The 17,988-nt window shown below is 42.3% G+C and overlaps 1 protein-coding gene and 1 long non-coding RNA gene across 4 annotated transcripts in view; one reads left to right on the top strand and one right to left on the bottom strand.

Annotated features, from left to right (window-relative positions):
• The window catches only part of SLC24A2 (solute carrier family 24 member 2), a 303,081-nt gene that overhangs the window by 260,268 nt on the left and 24,825 nt on the right, over nucleotides 1-17,988 (top strand). For all 3 annotated transcript variants that reach the window (XM_033237445.1, XM_033237447.1, XM_033237446.1), the window contains one exon: nucleotides 5,303-5,443. In XM_033237445.1, coding sequence (XP_033093336.1) covers nucleotides 5,303-5,443 — 141 coding nt within the window. The remainder of the gene's footprint in view (nucleotides 1-5,302; nucleotides 5,444-17,988) is intronic.
• LOC117098630 overlaps nucleotides 1-17,988 on the bottom strand; it is a 49,261-nt gene that overhangs the window by 11,592 nt on the left and 19,681 nt on the right. Inside the window, exon 2 of the long non-coding RNA XR_004443499.1 lies at nucleotides 979-1,151. This is a non-coding gene — a long non-coding RNA (uncharacterized LOC117098630). The remainder of the gene's footprint in view (nucleotides 1-978; nucleotides 1,152-17,988) is intronic.

Here is a 17,988-nt window from a genome sequence, read left to right as displayed (position 1 = left end):
TTTCTCACTTGAGTCCTCATAAAGAGAACACTAGATCAGTTAGGATAAACTTGCACTGTAAAAAACCAAAAACTCAAAACAACAATGGCTTGGATAAAAAATTTTCTGAGAGTGCTCTTTTTATTATCCTTGTGAGAAAGAACATATTGTGATGTGAAGTGGGCGCATGACTTGGGCAGACTTTCCTATAAACAGCGAGAAAACCAATGTGAAGTCCTGCATTTTGACACCTAGTCTAGTGTTAACATGTGGTCTCCTGACCTGCATTAATAAGGTATCTTATAGAGAGACCAGATTCCTGCTTCCTGTGTAATTCATAGAGCGATCCCAGGCTGCTCAGTAAACGAAGTCACAGCATGTGGGTGCTTTGTCCCAGAAGCATTGCAATCAATCGTAAGTTTCAGATTGTCTCTCAAGTCAGTATAGGCAGTCCAAGGCTTGAATGGCCCTTGATGGGTGTCAGAAACTCAGAGCCTCGCATATTGTTCCTCTACCCCATGGCCCAAGATTTTCTTCTGCTGTGGGCAAAATGTCCCCTCCAGCCATCAGGAAGGAGGGCGGAAGGATACATCCCCACCCTTTAAAGACAGATCCAGGAAGTTGTGTGGCGGACACTTCTAATACATCCTTTGGCCAGAACTTAATCACATTGCCACACCTGGCCAAGAAGGCTGAAATTATTCCAGGTTTAGCTAAAAGCAAGCTTTCTATTTGTTAAAGCAAAAAGGCAGTACTGTCGTCCCTTGGTATCCATGGGGGATTGGTTCCAAGATCCCCAAGGATACCAAATTCCATGGATGCTCAAGCCCCTGATATAAAATGGGGTAGAATTTGCATGTAACAAATATATATCCTCCCATATCCTTTAAATCATCTCTAGATTGCTTAGAATGACTAATGCAATGTAAATGCTATGTAAATAGTTGTTACACTGTACTGCTTTTTATTTATATCATTTTTTATTGAAAGTTACTTTACCACAGTTCTGGAGGCTAGAAGTCCAAGATCCAGGTGTTTGGCAGGGTTGGTTTCCTTGGAGGCCTCTCTCCTTTGCTTTCCGGCACTGCCTTCTTGTTGTGTCCCCATCTTCATGTGGCCTTTCCTCTGTGCACAGGAATCCCTGGTGTCTCTTCAGGTGTCCTGATCTTCTCCTGTAAGGACACCAGGCAGATTCGATTAGGACCCACCCTAGTGGCCTTGTTTTATTTTAATTACCTCTTTGAAGATCCTATCTCCAAATAAGTCACATTCTGAGGTACTGATGGGGGGAGGGGGTGTTGCAGCTTCAACATATGAATTTGGTTGGGGAAGAAGGAAGGGGCATGATTGGGGGGAACACAATTCAGTCCATAATAGGCAGAACAGATATAGGGAGACAAGCAGTAGTCTCTCGCCACGTAACCTGCCAGCATCCCTGTAACTGGATAAATACTGCAGTAATTCTTTGGAATCTTCTGTTCTGTCTCACCTTTTAAATCCAAGAATCCTCGAAAGCACGAGTCCCAGAATTAAATGCAGTGCTTTGCACCTGTAGGTGCTCAGTGACTGCTTGCAGGTGTTGGTGGTGACTGCTCATGGAATCACAGCCTAAGCAGACACTGGAACTCAGGATTCCTGATTCTCTACCACCTACTCCGCCCAGCATGCTGCACTGACTCTTTTAAGTTCTGACAACCAACACACCACCACCCACCATGTGGGAACTTAAAGTCATATGTTTTTGTGTCAGATTTTTCATATCAAAGATTACAAGGCCCTAAAGCTTTACACAATTCTAGGGCTTCTACAGAGACCCCAGCAGATATCAAACTATTTTAAGCCCTTATATCAAAAGCCATATGAATCCTTTCTGGACCATTTTGCTTTGTTTTGTTTTCTATGGACACTCTGCAGAAGTTTTAGGAGGTAAGGGTGAGTTGTCACAAGGTCAAAGCCAGCATATCACAACTCTAGGAAAAGTTGGAAGATCGCTGCCCTAACCTCAGTTGCCTCTCCCCTGGAGCATCCAGTTTGAACAAAGACAAAATGAGCCTCAAACTTGGAACAGTATTTTTTTCTTCCACTTCTCTAACCAGCTTGCAAGCTGCCTCCCATTGAGTCAGAGTGAGACTTTACTTGGCAAAGACAATTTCACCTAATGTATGCCAACAGCCTTGTTCCTGGGGTACCTCTCAAATCCACCCCAGGATTCTAGGCTTCTGTACTTCCCTGTAGCAGGACTTGGCCCCCAGGAGGCTGTGAAGTTTCCATGGAGGGCCCTGTTGGCATAGCCTGAGACATAGTCTCTTCTAGTCCATTTCTGCTGTAGCAACAGCTACCTCCAATGCAGCTTTGGAAGCTGTACAATATAGCTAATTGTTTGCATTGGACAGTAGTGTGTTTAGAGCTTATACATCCAAACAGACTATTATTTTCTGCTATTTGCTAGTGGCAATGCCTGCCTGGTGACTTTGGCAGATGGAGAAAGGAACTAATCCGTAGGTTATAAGCAGAAGGGTTATTGATGAAATGTCACCATCTGTTGGTGTCATTAAAATGATATGAGTCATAAAGAGTTGCTTCTGTGTTTTATCAGAAAAAGGTTAGCTTGAAGTTGAGAGAGAAGTTGCTAGATTGTGGATGGTAGTGATCAACAGAGCTGGGGGGAGGCATCAATCCCAGAACGGGGAGGAGCCTTAATGAACTCATCAGCTTGATGGGTCTTCAGGGAAGCTGACTGACCCTCTGCTCGAAAAAAGTCATCTCTTATGTGAGATAGGGTATTTATTAAGAATGATGCAATACCCCAAGGCTCCCATGCCTATTTCTGGGACGTCTTCCAGGAGGTAAGGGGAAACTCATTCATTTGGGTTAAACAAGAAGGATCGTATCTGGGAGGGAACAGACAGGAAAACATACCTGTCTCCTTAATCCACACTGGCCCCATGACACAAAGATTATTCACGTAGCTAGCTGACACCTTGGGAGGCTGGTGAGCCCAATAGGGAATGATATTCTGTACACCTGCTATATCCACAAGGAAGAGACAGAGGTGGCATAGAAGAGGGACCAGAGCCAGCACACCAAGCTTCCATCAAAGATTTCTTCCATTTCAGGATGGAAGAAAGCAATGGATGGAACAATATGTGAATGGCATAGCAAAGAAACAGGGAGTGTGAGTTGTGTATTTAATAAGGATCCAGGGTACCAAAATAAACTGTGCCAACTTCCTGATTCTGCCTTATTATTATACCTAATCCCTTTAATTCCATCATGTAGGGCCGGGCGCGGTGGCTCAAGCCTGTAATCCCAGCACTTTGGGAGGCCGAGACGGGCGGATCACGAGGTCAGGAGATCGAGACCATCCTGGCTAATACGGTGAAACCCTGTCTCTACTTAAAAATACAAAAAAACTAGCCGGGCGACGGACGAGGCGGGCGCCTGTAGTTCCAGCTACTCGGGAGGCTGAGGCAGGAGAATGGCATAAACCCGGGAGGCGGAGCTTGCAGTGAGCTGAGATCCGGCCACTGCACTCCAGCCTGGGTGGCAGAGCAAGACTCCGTCTCAAAAAAAATAATAATAATAATTCCATCATGTTTGCTGTTTACAAATTCTTTTACCCACTGCCAAGGACATATACCCAAAGCAGAAGAACCTGTTGTTACCAACCTTTTTCAACATGGCTTGGCATCCCTTTTTTAAATTATTATTTCAAATTGTAACCCCTAGAGAGAGTTGAAGAGATTGTATAAACCACTACACATACTTTCGGCAGTACCTCAGGTTTGCTAGGTAAATAAATAAGACATAGCATTGCTGCGAGCCGGGCCTTGAGGCCAGCTGACCTGAGCCCGCCCCTCCTGCCACCTCTGTAGGGACACAGGTGCTGGAGGGGTGCGCTGTTACTGTCTGAAAAGTGTGTGGTGCTGGAAGCAAAAGCCCCAGGGGTGGGAGCTTTCTAAAGTTATTTATATGGTCTCACAAAGGAAGCATCAGTGGAAAAGTTCCTGTTGATATTTTTAGATCTGATGCGTGGTCCACTGCTGCACTTTCATTTTTAAACAAGCAGGGAAGGGAGTGATTGATGATGTCTACAGTGCTGTTTTGGAAGTGTTGAGGGCTCAGCTGACAGTCTAATAGTCACCCCCTGCTGGACCCAGATCCTCCATCTCTTCCAGCCCTGACTTCAGAAGCTACTGACTTCAGTGGCTGACAAATAAAACGCTGGCCACTGGCTGCCAAGTCAGAGACTCTGAAGTTTTGTCCCTGGCTCCAACACCCTGTGCAGGTTCAATGTCTTGCTCGACTTCTATCTTCTGTTTCTGAGGACTGAGGCATATGTTTGCATAAGTTGTCTTTGGCTGCAAGTACAATGGCTTAAAACTTAACTGTGGTTAAGCAGGTGACCAACTGACAACCTGAGAAGGGTGTAGGGGTGAGAGGGAGAAATGAAGAGAGATCAGTCAGTGGGTACAAACTTACAGTTAGATAGAAGAAATCAGTTCTAATGTTCCTTAGGAGACTAGGGTGACCACAGCTAGAAACAATACACTGTATGTTTCAAAGCTAGAAGAGAGGGCTTGGAATGTTACCACACATAGAAATGATAAACACTCAAGGTGATGGAGGCCGCAAATACCCTGACCTGATCATTACACATTCAATGCATGTAAAAAATACATGTACCCCATAAATATGTAAAATATCAATGAAAGAAGAAAACACAACTACACAAAAATCTATGCACTTAGTTATTCCAAGGCCAGTGGGAAGTTAATCTCTCTTAGTACTATTACTGAATTGTTTCTGTGGTTACTTTCATTGGCCTGATAAAAATCAGTGTTCAGGAAAAAAAAAAAAAAGAGAGAGAAAAAAAGAAATTTTAATTTTTATCAGTGTTCTCCTTCCCCAGCAGCCTGAAGCTTGTGGCTCTGTCTTCAAGGAAATGGAAAGATGGGGAGATGGTGGTCATCAAGTCTTTTCCTCCCCAGATAGTTTTTTATAAGAAGCTCGTGAATCGTACTTGTAAGCCCACTCCAGTTGAATAATCAGTTGATGAACATGAGAAGCTGAAGAGCATTCAAGAGAGAAAAGAACATTCTTACATGCTCATGGCTGGGCAATGTATTATTTGTTCCTAGGACTCAGACTGTGACAAATGAGGTTTTCTTACAAACCTCAAAAACACACATATGAAGCTACTGGAACGAGTCTAGAAAACTGATAAGACATGGAGTTTTCCCCTTGTTCTGTGCTCCTGCTGTTGTGCCTGTGTACATTTAATATTTTTGTTTGTTTAATTTTACCTCTTTTTCTGCCACAGACCACAGAGACAGCTGATGATGAGGAGGACCAGCCTCTCAGCCTTGCCTGGCCTTCTGAAACCCGCAAGCAAGTCACATTTCTGATCGTTTTCCCCATAGTGTTTCCTCTCTGGATTACCTTACCTGATGTTCGCAAACCTGTAAGTAAAGCATTTTTAAAATAGTTTCCTTGTAAAACGTATGGTACATAACAGGGTGCATAGTCTGCTTCAATTTGTGTTAAAAGGGAAAAGGAAATACACTTGTATCAAAATTTCACATGTATCCCAAAAATAGATACAACTATTATGTAACCAAAAAAATTTAAGTTTAAGGAAAAAGAGAAAGTGACATATAAAGAAGATACAAATTTCTCTCAGCAGACACACAATCATACTGATTGTTCAAGTTATCAAATCTGCATAACAAACTACCCCAAAACTTAGTGGTGCGAAACAACCATCATTTTAGTCTGCCCTTGGATCCGGTCGATCAGGAATTTGAATAGGACACATTGTGGATGGCTTGTCTCTGCTCCATGTCTGTGGCCTGAAGTAGGAAGACTTGAAGGGTTACGTGTATCTCATCTTGGGGCTACAATCATCTGGAGGCTTCTTTGTCGTTTCTGGCACCTGGGCAGAAATTATTCAAAGACTAGGCTCAGCTGGGACTGTCTACTGGAATGCCTAAACATGGCCTCTTCATGTGACTTGGGTTTCCTCACAGCATGGTGGCCTCAGGATAGTGAAATGTTTTATGTAAGAGGTGAGTCAGGACTCCAAGGTGAGTGTTGCAGTGTCAGAAGGCAGAAGCTGCATGGTCTATGATGATTCAGTCCCAGAAGTTACATAGATTCACTTCTGCTATGTCCTACTGACCAAAGCAGTCATAAATGTGTCTTGATTAAAGGGGAAGGAGACAAAAAGTTTACATAGAATACATCAGTGTCATGTAGCATATCACTCTCCTGTTGGGAAGAGTGTCAAAGAATTTGCAACCGTGTTTTAAAACCACCACAGTGATTGTCTCTGAGAAGGTGAGAAGGGCAACTGAAGGTCTGAGGCAGGAAGGTTACTCACATTTTCTTGAACATTCTTGTGACTATGAACATTATTAATTAATTCAAAAAATTTAAAGAGATGCATTTATGTAATATAAATGCCTACATGTCTGATGTTCTCTCTCTTATGTTACTATCATTAATCTATTTTATTATCTACCATTATCATGTACTGGGTGCTCTGAACACAACATCAGCCAAGTACACTCTGAGTGTAGAACAAATCAAGAGTATACCCCCACCCACTGTTGTTGAAGTGAGTTCTTGGGCCATTAGCCCCAGAGGTGAAAGAACTAATGAGAGAAGGAGAAACAGCTCTACTTACTATAGCACCACACACACAAACTCATTCAACAAAACTGTATACCTAATATGCACCAGATTCTGTACTAAATGTTCCTCATGAGAGTCTCATTTCTGCTTGGAACAGCGCACAGTATACTCACAAATCCAGTCCATCCCAGGGCTGGCCCTTGAGGGAAGCAATGAGAGAAGCCCCAGTGGCATCAGGGACTGGCTCTCAAAGGGAGACTGCACAGGGAGGAGAGCATTGTGGACAGCTCCACTTTCTTATTCTGTGCATCAGCCAGGGCAGTTGTCATAACCCAGGTAACAACTGCCTTGATTGATTCTTGTTGGTTTGCCAGCAGTTGCCAATCAGGAGGCTCTGATCTTCTCTAATACCTTCTTGATCTTTCAACTCAGATTGGCAAGAGGATGAACATTTTGCCCACCTTTATTCTAAAAGTCCTTCCCAACCCTGAGAGCCCAGGGCCTTGAGTTATTGGCCCACAGTAAACTATATTATGTAATTTCAGGAAACGTCTAGGGTAGGAATATGTATATTGTTGGCATAAATAGAAAGAAAGTTAGGCACAAAGAAATTAGCTAATTTATATCTGGTCATTTCCTAGAAGGTAGGGCTGAGATCCAGACCCAGGTCTATGTGACCACATGGCTTTGGCTTTGCTTCATATTTAGTGATGCCAGAAAGTAGAAAAAAAATCATTTTAAAAAAAAAAATCATTTCTAAAAGCACTTGGAATAGAATATTTTGCTAACTTTCAGCATAATTTATCATTAAGTCTTCAAGAGCTCCTTCATTTGAAAAAGAAGAAAAACCCCATCCCATTAGCCTGGTCCTTAAATAATGCAGCCTAGTGGAGAGCCATGTCTTGTCAAGTAGACAACAAGAAAGGACTTCTTGTAGGGACTCCCAACAGTATAGGTTTCCTGGTAAAGGATACATGACACAGGAGTGGCTCGCTTAAAGCAATATTTAAGTTTCTTTAGTCAAGATACCATTATATAGCATCTGCACTATGCAAAGGCCTGGCTTCCTGAAAACCCACAACCAAACAGCTGAATGTGTTTGATTTTTCTTGGCTCACACCACATTGACATTTCTAAGATATGCTTGCATTGTCTCTAGTCTCTCTCACTCTCTCTCCCTCTCCCCTCCTCTCCCCCTACCCCCGCCCCCGGCCCCCACCCATTGCTCTGCTGTTTAGTCCAATGCTTTTGTTTGGCCCTAGGGAGGAAAATCAGGGAGACAGATACAGTTTTCTAAATTCTCAAAAAGGGCTTCATGTGGTGTGGCCCCCAGCAGAGTGGGCAAATTGGTTGATGAGAGGATGTTTGCATACAACCATTGAGGCACTCAGGAAGATGTGCAGGAATGGGAGGAAGATGCCAGTAAGTCAAGGCCCTTGACTCTCAGGGGTAGGAGGAACTCAGAGAAAGGGCTGGCAAAGTGTTTATCCTCTTGGTAATCTGAGTTGAAAGGTCAAAGAAGCTGTTAGAGAAGATCAAAAGCTCCCAACTGGTAACTTTTGGAAAACCAACAAAAATCAATCAAGGCAGTTGTTACCTGGGTCATGACAACTGCTCTGGCTGATGCCACAATCCCGAGAGGCACAGAGCAAGAAAACAGAGCTGTCCCCAGTCCTCTCCTCCCTGTGCATTCCCCCTCTGAGAGCCAGCCCCTGCAGAATGAGCAGGGTAGCCAGCGGGGCTTTACCTCATTGCTCCCTCAAGTGCCAGCCCTGGAATGGACTGGATTTCTTTTCTTTTTCTGAGTATAATCTATGTTGTTCCAAGCAGAAATAAGACTTTTATGAAGAACACTTTGGTTTTTTTCAACTGCCTTCTCAAATATTTATTGAGCACCTATTATGTGCCAAATACTGGACCTTAGCCAGTGTTTAAGAGATATAAAGACAGGATTGCTGGCAAGATGGCTAAATAGGAACAGCTCCAGTATGCAGTTCCCAGCAAGATCGACACAGAAGGCAGGTGATTTCTGCGTTTCCAACTAAGGTGGGGTGTGGGATGTCACCTCACCTGGGAAGTGCAAGGGGTCAGGAAATTCTCTCCCCCACACAAGGGAAGCTGTGGAGGGACTGTGCCATGAGGAACAGTGCACTCCGGCCCAGACACTGTGCTTTTCCCACAGTCTTTGCAACTCACAGACCAGAAGATTCCCTCCGGTGTCTATGTCACCAGGGCCCTGGGTTTCAAGCACAAAACTGGGCGGTCATTCAGGCAGACACTGAGCTAGCTGCAGGAGTGTTTTTTTTTTCCATACCCCAGTGGTGCCTAGACACCAGTGAGACAGAACCGGTTCATTCTCCTGGAAAGAGGAATGAAGCCAGGGAGCCAAGTGGTCTGGCTCGATGGGTCCCACCCCCACGGAACCCAGCAAGCTAAGATTCACCGACTTGAAATTCTTGCTGCCAGCATAATAGTCTGAGGTCGACCTTGGATGCTTGAGCTTGGTGGGGAAGTGATGTCCACCATTGCTGAGGCTTGAGTAGGCAGTTTTACCAACACAGTGTAAACAAAGCCACTAGGAAGTTCAAACTGGGCAGAGCACACTGCAGCTCAGCAAGGCCTCTGTGGCCAGACTGCTTCTATAGATTCCTCCTCTCTGGGCAGGGCATCTCTGAAAAAAAGGCAGCAGCCCCAGTCAGGGACATATAGATAAAACCCCCCATCTCCCTGGGACAGAGCACCTGGGGGAAGGGGTGTCTGTGGGCGCAGCTTCAGCAGACTTAAACATCCCTGCCTGCTGGCTCTGAAGAGAGCAGCAGATCTCCCAGCATAGCATTCAAACTCTGCTAAGGGTCAGACTGCCTCCTCAAGTGGGTCCGTGACCCCCATGTATCCTGACTGGGAGTCACCTCCCAGTAGGGGCCAACAGACACCTCATACAGGAGGGCTCTGGCTGGCATCTGGCAGGTGCCCCAATGCAATGAAGTTTCCAGAAAAAAGAACAGGCAGCAATCTTTGCTGTTCTGCAGCCTCCACTGGTGATACCCAGGCAAACAGGATCAGGAGTGGACCTCCAGCAAACTCCAGCAGACCTGCAGCAGAGGGGCAGTGACTCACACTTGTAATCTCAGCACTTTGGGAGGCCAAGGCAGGCGGATCACGAGGTCAAGAGATTGAGACCATCCTGGCTAACATGGTAAAACTCTGTCTCTACTAAAAATACAAAAAATTAGCCAGGCATGGTGGCGGGCACCTGTAGTCCCAGCTACTCGGGAGACTGAGGCAGGAGAATGGTATGAACTTGGGAGGCAGAGCTTGCAGTGAGCTGAGATCGTGCCACTGCACTCCAGCCTGGGCAACAGAGCAAGACTCTGTCTCAAAAAAAAAAAAAAAGAAAAAAAAAGGGAAACTAAAAAACACAAAAAACTAAAAAAAGCACCGTCCACTCAGAGACCCCATCCGAAGGTCACCAACTACAAAGACCAAAGGTAGATAAATTCACAAAGATGGGGAGAAAGCAAAAAGGCTGAAAATTCTAAAAACCTGAATGCATCTTCTCCTCTAAAGAGTAACAACTCCTCACCAGCAATGGAACAAAAATGGATGGAGAATGAGTTTGATGAATTGACAGAAGTAGGCTTCAGAAGATGGGTAATAACAAACTCCTCCAAGCTAAAGGAGCATGTTCTAACCCAATGCAAGGAAGCTAAGAATCTTGAAAAAAGGATAGACAAATTGCTAACTAGAATAACCAGTTTAGAGAAGAACATAAATGACCCGATGGAGCTGAAGAACACAGCACAAGAACTCTGTGAAGCATACACAACTATCAATAGCCGAATCGATCAAGCAGAAGAAAGGATATCAGAGAGTGACAGATCAACTTAATGAAATAAAGTGAGAAGACAAGATTAGAGAAAACAAGAATGAAAAGGATCGAACAAAGCCTCCAAGAAATATGGGACTATGTGAAGAGATCAAATCCACGTTTGATTGGTATACCTGAAAGTGATGGAGAGAATGGAATCAAGCTGGAAAACATTTTTCAGGGTATTATCCAGGAGAACTTCCCCAACCTAGCAAGACAGGCCAATATTCAAATTCAGGAAATACAGAGAACACCATAAAGATATCCCTTGAGAAGAGCAACCCCAAGATATATAATCACCAGATTCACCAAGGTTGAAATGAAGGAAAAAATGTTAAGGGCAGCCAGAGAGAAAGGTCGGGTTACCCACAAAGGGAAGCTCATCAGAATAACAACAGATCTCTCTGCAGAAACCTTACAAGTTAGAGAGAGTGGGGGCCAATATTCAACATTCTTAAAGAATTTTCAAGCCAGAATTTCATTTCCAGGCAAACTAAGTTTCATAAGCAAAGGAGAAATAAAATCTCCACTTTACAGACAAGCAAATGCTGAGAGATTTTTGTCACCACCAGGCCTGTCTTACAGGAGCTCCTGAATGAAGCACTAAACATGGAAAGGAACAACTGGAACCAGCCACTGCAAAAACATACCAAATTGTAAAGAACATTGACACTACAAAGAAACTGCATCAACAGGCAAAATAACTAGCTAGCATTATAATGACAGGATCAAATTCAAACATAATATTAACCTTAAATGTAAATGTGATAAATGCCCTAATTAAAAGACACAGACTGGCAAATTGGATAAAGAGTCAAGACCCATCAGTGTGCTGTATTCAGGAGACCCATCTCACATGCAAAGACAAACATAGGCTTAAAATAAAGAGACGGAGGAATATTTACCAAGCAAACGGAAAACAAACAAACAACAGAAAAACAGGGGTTGCAATCCTAGTCTCTGACAAAACAGACTTTAAACCAACAAAGACCAAAAGAGACAAAGAAGGGAATTACATAATGGTAAAGGGAACAATGCAACAAGAAGAGTTAACTATCCTAAACATATATGCACCCAATACAGGAGCACCCAGGTTCATAAAGCAAGCTCTTAGAGACCTACAAAGAGACTTACACTCCCACACAATAATAATGGGAGATTTAATACCCCACTGTCAATATTATACAGATTGAGACAGAAAATTAACAAGGATATTTCAGGACTTGAACTCAGCTCTAGACCAAGTGAACCTAATAAACATCTACAGAACTCTCCACCACCCCAAATCAGCAGAATATACATTCTTCTCAGCACCTCATCTCACTTATTCTAAAATTGACCACATAGTTGGAAGTAAAACACTCAGCAAATGCAAAAGAATGGAAATCATAACAGTCTCTCAGACCACAGTGCAATCAAACTAGAACTCAGGACTAAGAAACGCAATCAAAACTGCACAACTACATGGCAACTGAACAACTTGCTCCTGAATGACTACTGGGTACATAACGAAATGAAGACAGAAATAAAGATGTTCTTTGAGATCAATGAGAACAAAGACACAACATACGAGAATCTCTGGGACACATTTAAAGCACTATGTAGAGGGAAATTTATAGCACTAAATGCCCACAGGAGAAAGCAGAAAAGATCTAAAATTGACACTCTAATATCAAAATTAAAAGAACTAGAGAAGCAAGAGCAAACACATTCAAAAGCTAGCAGAAGACAAGAAAAAACTAAGATCAGAGCAGAACTGAAGGAAATAGAGACACGAAAAACCCTTCAAAAAAAAAAAAAAAATTCCATGAATCCAGGAGCTGTTTTTTTCAAAAGATCAACCAAATTGATAGACTGCTAGCCAGATTAATAAAGAAGAAAAGAGAAGAATCAAATGAGTACAATAAAAAATGATAAGGGGGATATCACCACCAATCCCAAGGAAATACTAACTACCATCAGAGTATACTATAAACACCTCTATGTGAATAAACTAGAAAGTCTAGAAGAAATGGATAAAATCCTGGACACATACACCCTTCCCAAGACTAAACCAGGAAGAAGTCAAATCCCTGAATAGACCAATAACAAGTTCTGAAATTGAGGCAGTAATTAATAGCCTACCAACCAAAAAAAGTCCAGGACCAGATGGATTCACAGCCAAATTCTACCAGAGGTACAAAGAGAAGCTGGTACCATTCCTTCTGAAACTATTCGAAACAATAGAAAAAGAGGGAATCTGCCCTAACTCTTTTTACAAGGCCAGTATCATCCTGATACCAAAACCTGGCAGAGACAGAACAAAAAAGAAAATTTCAGGCCAATATCCCTGATGAACATTGATGCAAAAATCCTCAATAAAATACTGGCAAACCAAATCCAGCAGCACATCGAAAAGCTTATGCACCATGATCAGGTCGGCTTCATCCCTGGGATGCAAGGCTGGCTCAACATATGCAAATCAATAAATATAATCCATCACATAAACAGAACCAATGATAAAAACCACATGATTATCTCAATAGATGCAGAAAAGGCCTTCAACAAAATTCAACACCCCTTCATGCTTAAAACTCTCAAACTAGGTATTGATGGAATGTATCTTAAAATAATAATAGCTATTTATGACAAACCCAAGCCAACATCATACTGAATGGGCAAGAACTGGAAGCATTCCCTTTGAAAACCGACACAAGACAAGGATGCCCTCTCTCATCACTCCTATTCAGCATAGTACTGGAAGTTCTGGCCAGGGCAATCAGTCAAGAGAAAGAAGCAAAGGGTACTCAATTAGGAAAAGAGGAAGTCAAATTGTCTCTGTTTGCAGATTGCATTATTGTATATTTAGAAAACCCAATTGTCCCAGCCCAAAATCTCCTTAAGCTGATAAGCAACTTCAGCAGTCTCAGGATACAATATCAACGTGCAAAAACCACAAGCATTCATATACACCAATAACAGAGAGCCAAATCGTGAGTGAACTCTCATTCACAACTGCTACAAAGAGAATAAAATGCCTAGGAATACAACTTACAAGGGATGTGAAGGATCTCTTCAAGGAGAACTACAAACCACTGCTCAAGGAAATAAGAGGACACAAATAAATGGAAAAACATGCCACGCTCATGGATAGGAAGGATCAATATCATGAAAATGGCTATACTGCCCAAAGTAATTTATAGATTCAATGCTATCCCCATCCAGCTACCATTGACTTTCTTCACAGAATTGGAAAAAACTACTTTAAACTTCCTATGGAACCAAAAAAAGAGCCCGTATAGCCAAGACAATCCTAAGCAAAAAGAACAAAGCTGGAGGCATTATGCTACCTGACTTCAAACTATACTAGAAGGCTACAGTAACCAAAACAGTATGGTACTGGTACCAAAATAGATATATAGACCAATGGAACAGAACAGAGGCCTCAGAAATAACACCACACATCTACAACCATCTGATCTTTGACAAACCTGACAAAAACAAGCAATGGGGAAAGGATTCCCTATTTACTCAATGGTGTTGGGAAAATTGCCTAGCCATATGCAGAAAACTTAAACTGGACCCTTTCCTTACACCTTGTACAAAAATTAACTCAAGATGGATTAAAGACTCAACCATAAAACCTAAAACCATAAAAATCTTAGAAGATAAACCTAGGCAATACCATTCTGGACATAGGCACTGGCAAAGACTTCATGACTAAAACACCAAAAGCAATGGCAACAAAAGCCAAAATAGACAGATGGGATCCAATTAAACTAAAGAGCTTCTGCACAGGAAAAATAAAATAAAACTACCATCAGAGTGAACAGGCAACCTACAGAATGGGAGAAAAATTTTGCAATCTATCCATCTAACAAAGGTCTAAGATCCGGAATCTACAAACTTAAACAAATTTACAAGAAAAAACAACCCCATCAAAAAGTGGGTGAAGGATATGAATAGACACTTCTCAAAAGAAGACATTTATGCAGCCAACAAACATGAAAAAAAGCTCATCATCACTGGTCATTAGAGAAATGTAAATCAAAACCACAATGAGATACCATCTCATACCAGTTAGAATGGTGATCATTCAAAAGTCAGGAAACAACATGCTGGGGAGGATGTGGAGAAATAGGAACACTTTTACACTGTTGGTGGGACTGTTAACTAGTTCAACCATTATGGAAGACAGTGTGGTGATTCCTCAAGGATCTAGAACTAGAAATACCATTTGACCCAGCAATCTTATTACTGGGTATATACCCAAAGTATTATAAATCATTCTACTATAAAGACACATGCACATGTATGTTTATTGTGGCACTATTCACAATAGCAAAGACTTGGAACCAACCCAAATGTCCATCAGTGATAGACTGGATAAAGAAAATATGGCGGCCGGGCGCGGTGGCTCAAGCCTGTAATCCCAGCACTTTGGGAGGCCGAGACGGGCGGATCACGAGGTCAGGAGATCGAGACCATCCTGGCTAACATGGTGAAACCCCGTCTCTACTAAAAATACAAAAAACTAGCCGGGCGAGGTGGCGGGCGCCTGTAGTCCCAGCTACTTGGGAGGCTGAGGCAGGAGAATGGCGTGAACCCGGGAGGCGGAGCTTGCAGTGAGCCGAGATTGCGCCACTGCACTCCAGCCTGGGCGACAGAGCAAGACTCCGCCTCAAAAAAAAAAAAAAAAAAAAAGAAAAGAAAATATGGCACATATACACCATGGAATACTATGCAGCCACAAAAAAAGGATGCGTTCATATCCTTTGCAGGGACATGGATGAAGTTGGAAACTATCATTCTCAGCAAACTAACACAGGAACAGAAAACCAAACACTGCATATTCTCACTCATAAGTGGGAGTGGAACAATGAGATAACATGGACTCAGGGAGGGGAGCATCACACACTGGGGCCTGTCACAGGGTAGGGGGCTAGGGGAGGGATAGTATTAGGAGAAATACCTAATGTAGGTGACGGGTTGATGGGTGCAGCAAACCACCATGGCACGTGTATACCTATGTAACAAAGCTGCACATTCTGCACATGTACCCAAGAACTTAAAGTATATTTTTTTTAAAAAAGAGATATAAAGACACAAAATTTACAATTTCTATTGTTAAGGCACTCTAAGTTTAGTAAAGGAAACCAGACATGGCCACATATAACCATGGAGCAAGACTGTACAGCTGTATTAATGAGAGAAGCTGGATTTGAACCCAAGTCCCCTGACCCAGATCATTTTCTTTCTACCACATTGACTGTAATGGGTTTTCCCCCACCAACTGATTAACTGTACATTAGGAAAAGCACTTCTCAACTCTGGACCCCATTTTTTCTCCTCTGTGAATAAAGGGTTGGAAGATTTCTAGATTCCCTGTCAGCCATGACATTCTGTGATTAAGGAAAGCATAACGAGATAACCATCAATAAGCTACTGCACGTTTAAGGTGATTGTACATCCCAGTTTACCCAGGACAGTCCCAGTTTATTCTCAAAGCATATTGGCTTGGAAGACATATGGGTGTATTCTGCATATACAATATGCCAAATGAAAGAAACCATGCCAGTTGACACAAAAGCCAATAAGTGATCACGCTTTGTTAGAAGATTTTTGTTAGATTTCACCTTGTATCAGTTATCTTTTGCTGTGTAACATACCACCCCAACCTGGTGACTTAAAACAAGACATGTTTTTAGTCCATAATTCTGTGAACTGGCAATTTGGGCTATCCTCAGCTGGGCAGTTCATCTGCTGGTCTTAGTGGTGCTCACTTAACAATGGCTGGGAACTGGTAGGCACAGGCTATTGCAGCTGGAACAGCTTGTCTCTGCTCCATATAGTCTGTTATCCCAAAATAGGCTAGCCTGGACTTATTCACATAATGGCAAAGTGCCAAGAGTAGCAAGCATGAAAGCTACAAAGCCCTCTTGAGATCTAGTTGCACGCTGTCACTTCCAATACATTCTATTGGTCAAAGCAAGTCATAAGGCCAGCCCAGATTCAAAGGGTGGAAAAACAGACCTTACCTCTTGATGAGAGGAGCAGCAAAGTATTGTGCCCATTTTTGCAAACCCCCATAGAACTCATGTGCTTCCACAAGGACCTCTTGAGAAAATATATAGGGAGAGGAAAGAGAGAGGAAAAATTATTAATACCTATTTGCTCCTCCTTAGGGCCTGGAAGCTCTGCCTCTTCCATGGATTTTGTTTAGCCAAGGAGATGAACATACCTAACTTTGACAGTATTTACAAGGAAAACATGATTTTTTAGTGTATATAGTTTCAGAGTATATAGTACTCCCACTAGCTTTTATTTCTGCTTTATATGCAAATTGTATACAGTGTTTGTTGAACTGTGCATAATTTCAGCTTACATAATATGGACTTCACACTTACAGTTTTCTTAAATTAATGGCTTTGTTTCCAAAGTAAAAGAATTAAAATATAAACCTCAATGAGGATTAAGTCTTTGATGAAAATTGAAAATAAAATATTCAAAAAGTTATCTTCTCTCATGACTAGGATAGATACTCCTGCAAAACAAGAATGCATCTAATAAGATATGAAAACATGACCCATTAGAACTAGGAAGGAACCTGAGAACCCAGCTAGGTGTTTGCAATTTCTATTATTCATTCATTCATCGAGTATTTATTGAGTGTCTACTATGAGCCAAGCAAGGTCTAATAAGGATAGAGGTGTGGTGAGACTCATAGAGGTGTGGTGACTCATTCAAGCACACCCAGCTAGAAAGAGGCAAAGCCAAGACTCTAGTCCAGGTCTTCACAGTCACGTTCACTTCCCCAAGTATCAGTTTCTTTATCTCTTAAAAACTAAAATGAGAATAATACAGTCGATTCTTCATATCTTCAGGTTCTGCATTCAAACAATCACAGATTGAAAATATTCAGGAAAAAAATTTTAATACAACAGTAAAAAGATACAGATAAAAACAATACAATTTAACAACTGTTTACATAGCATTTACACTTTATTAGGCCTCATAAGTAATTTAGAGCTGATTTAAAATATATGGGGGTCAGGTGCAGTGGCTCACACCTGTAGTCCCAGCACTTTGGGAGGCCAAGGCAGGCTTATCACCTGAGGTCAGGAGTTCAAGACCAGCCTGACCAACATGGAGAAACCCTGTCTCTACTAAAAATACAAAAAATTAGCTGGGCATGGTGGTACATGCCTGCCTATAATCCCAGCTACTCGGGAGGCTGAGGTAGGAGAATCACTTGAACCCACAAGGCGGAGGTTGCAGTGAGCCAAGATTGCACCGTTGCACTCCAGCCTGGGCGACAAGAGCGAAACTCTGTCTCATAACTAAATAAAGTATATGGGATGATGCACAAAGGTTATATGTAAATATTCCATTTCATATAATGGATTTGGGCATCTGCAGATTTTGGTATCCTCAGGGGCAGTGGAAGTAATCCCTCATGGATACCAGGGCATGACTGTATTGTCTAATAACAAGTATAATTATCTGAGTACTTATGTGTGAGGTAC

The sequence above is a fragment of the Trachypithecus francoisi genome, unplaced genomic scaffold (genome assembly GCF_009764315.1).
Source record: "Trachypithecus francoisi isolate TF-2019V2 unplaced genomic scaffold, Tfra_2.0 Lachesis_group16, whole genome shotgun sequence".
NCBI classification, from domain to species: domain Eukaryota; kingdom Metazoa; phylum Chordata; class Mammalia; order Primates; family Cercopithecidae; genus Trachypithecus; species Trachypithecus francoisi.
This window is presented reverse-complemented; position numbering and strand designations above follow the sequence as displayed.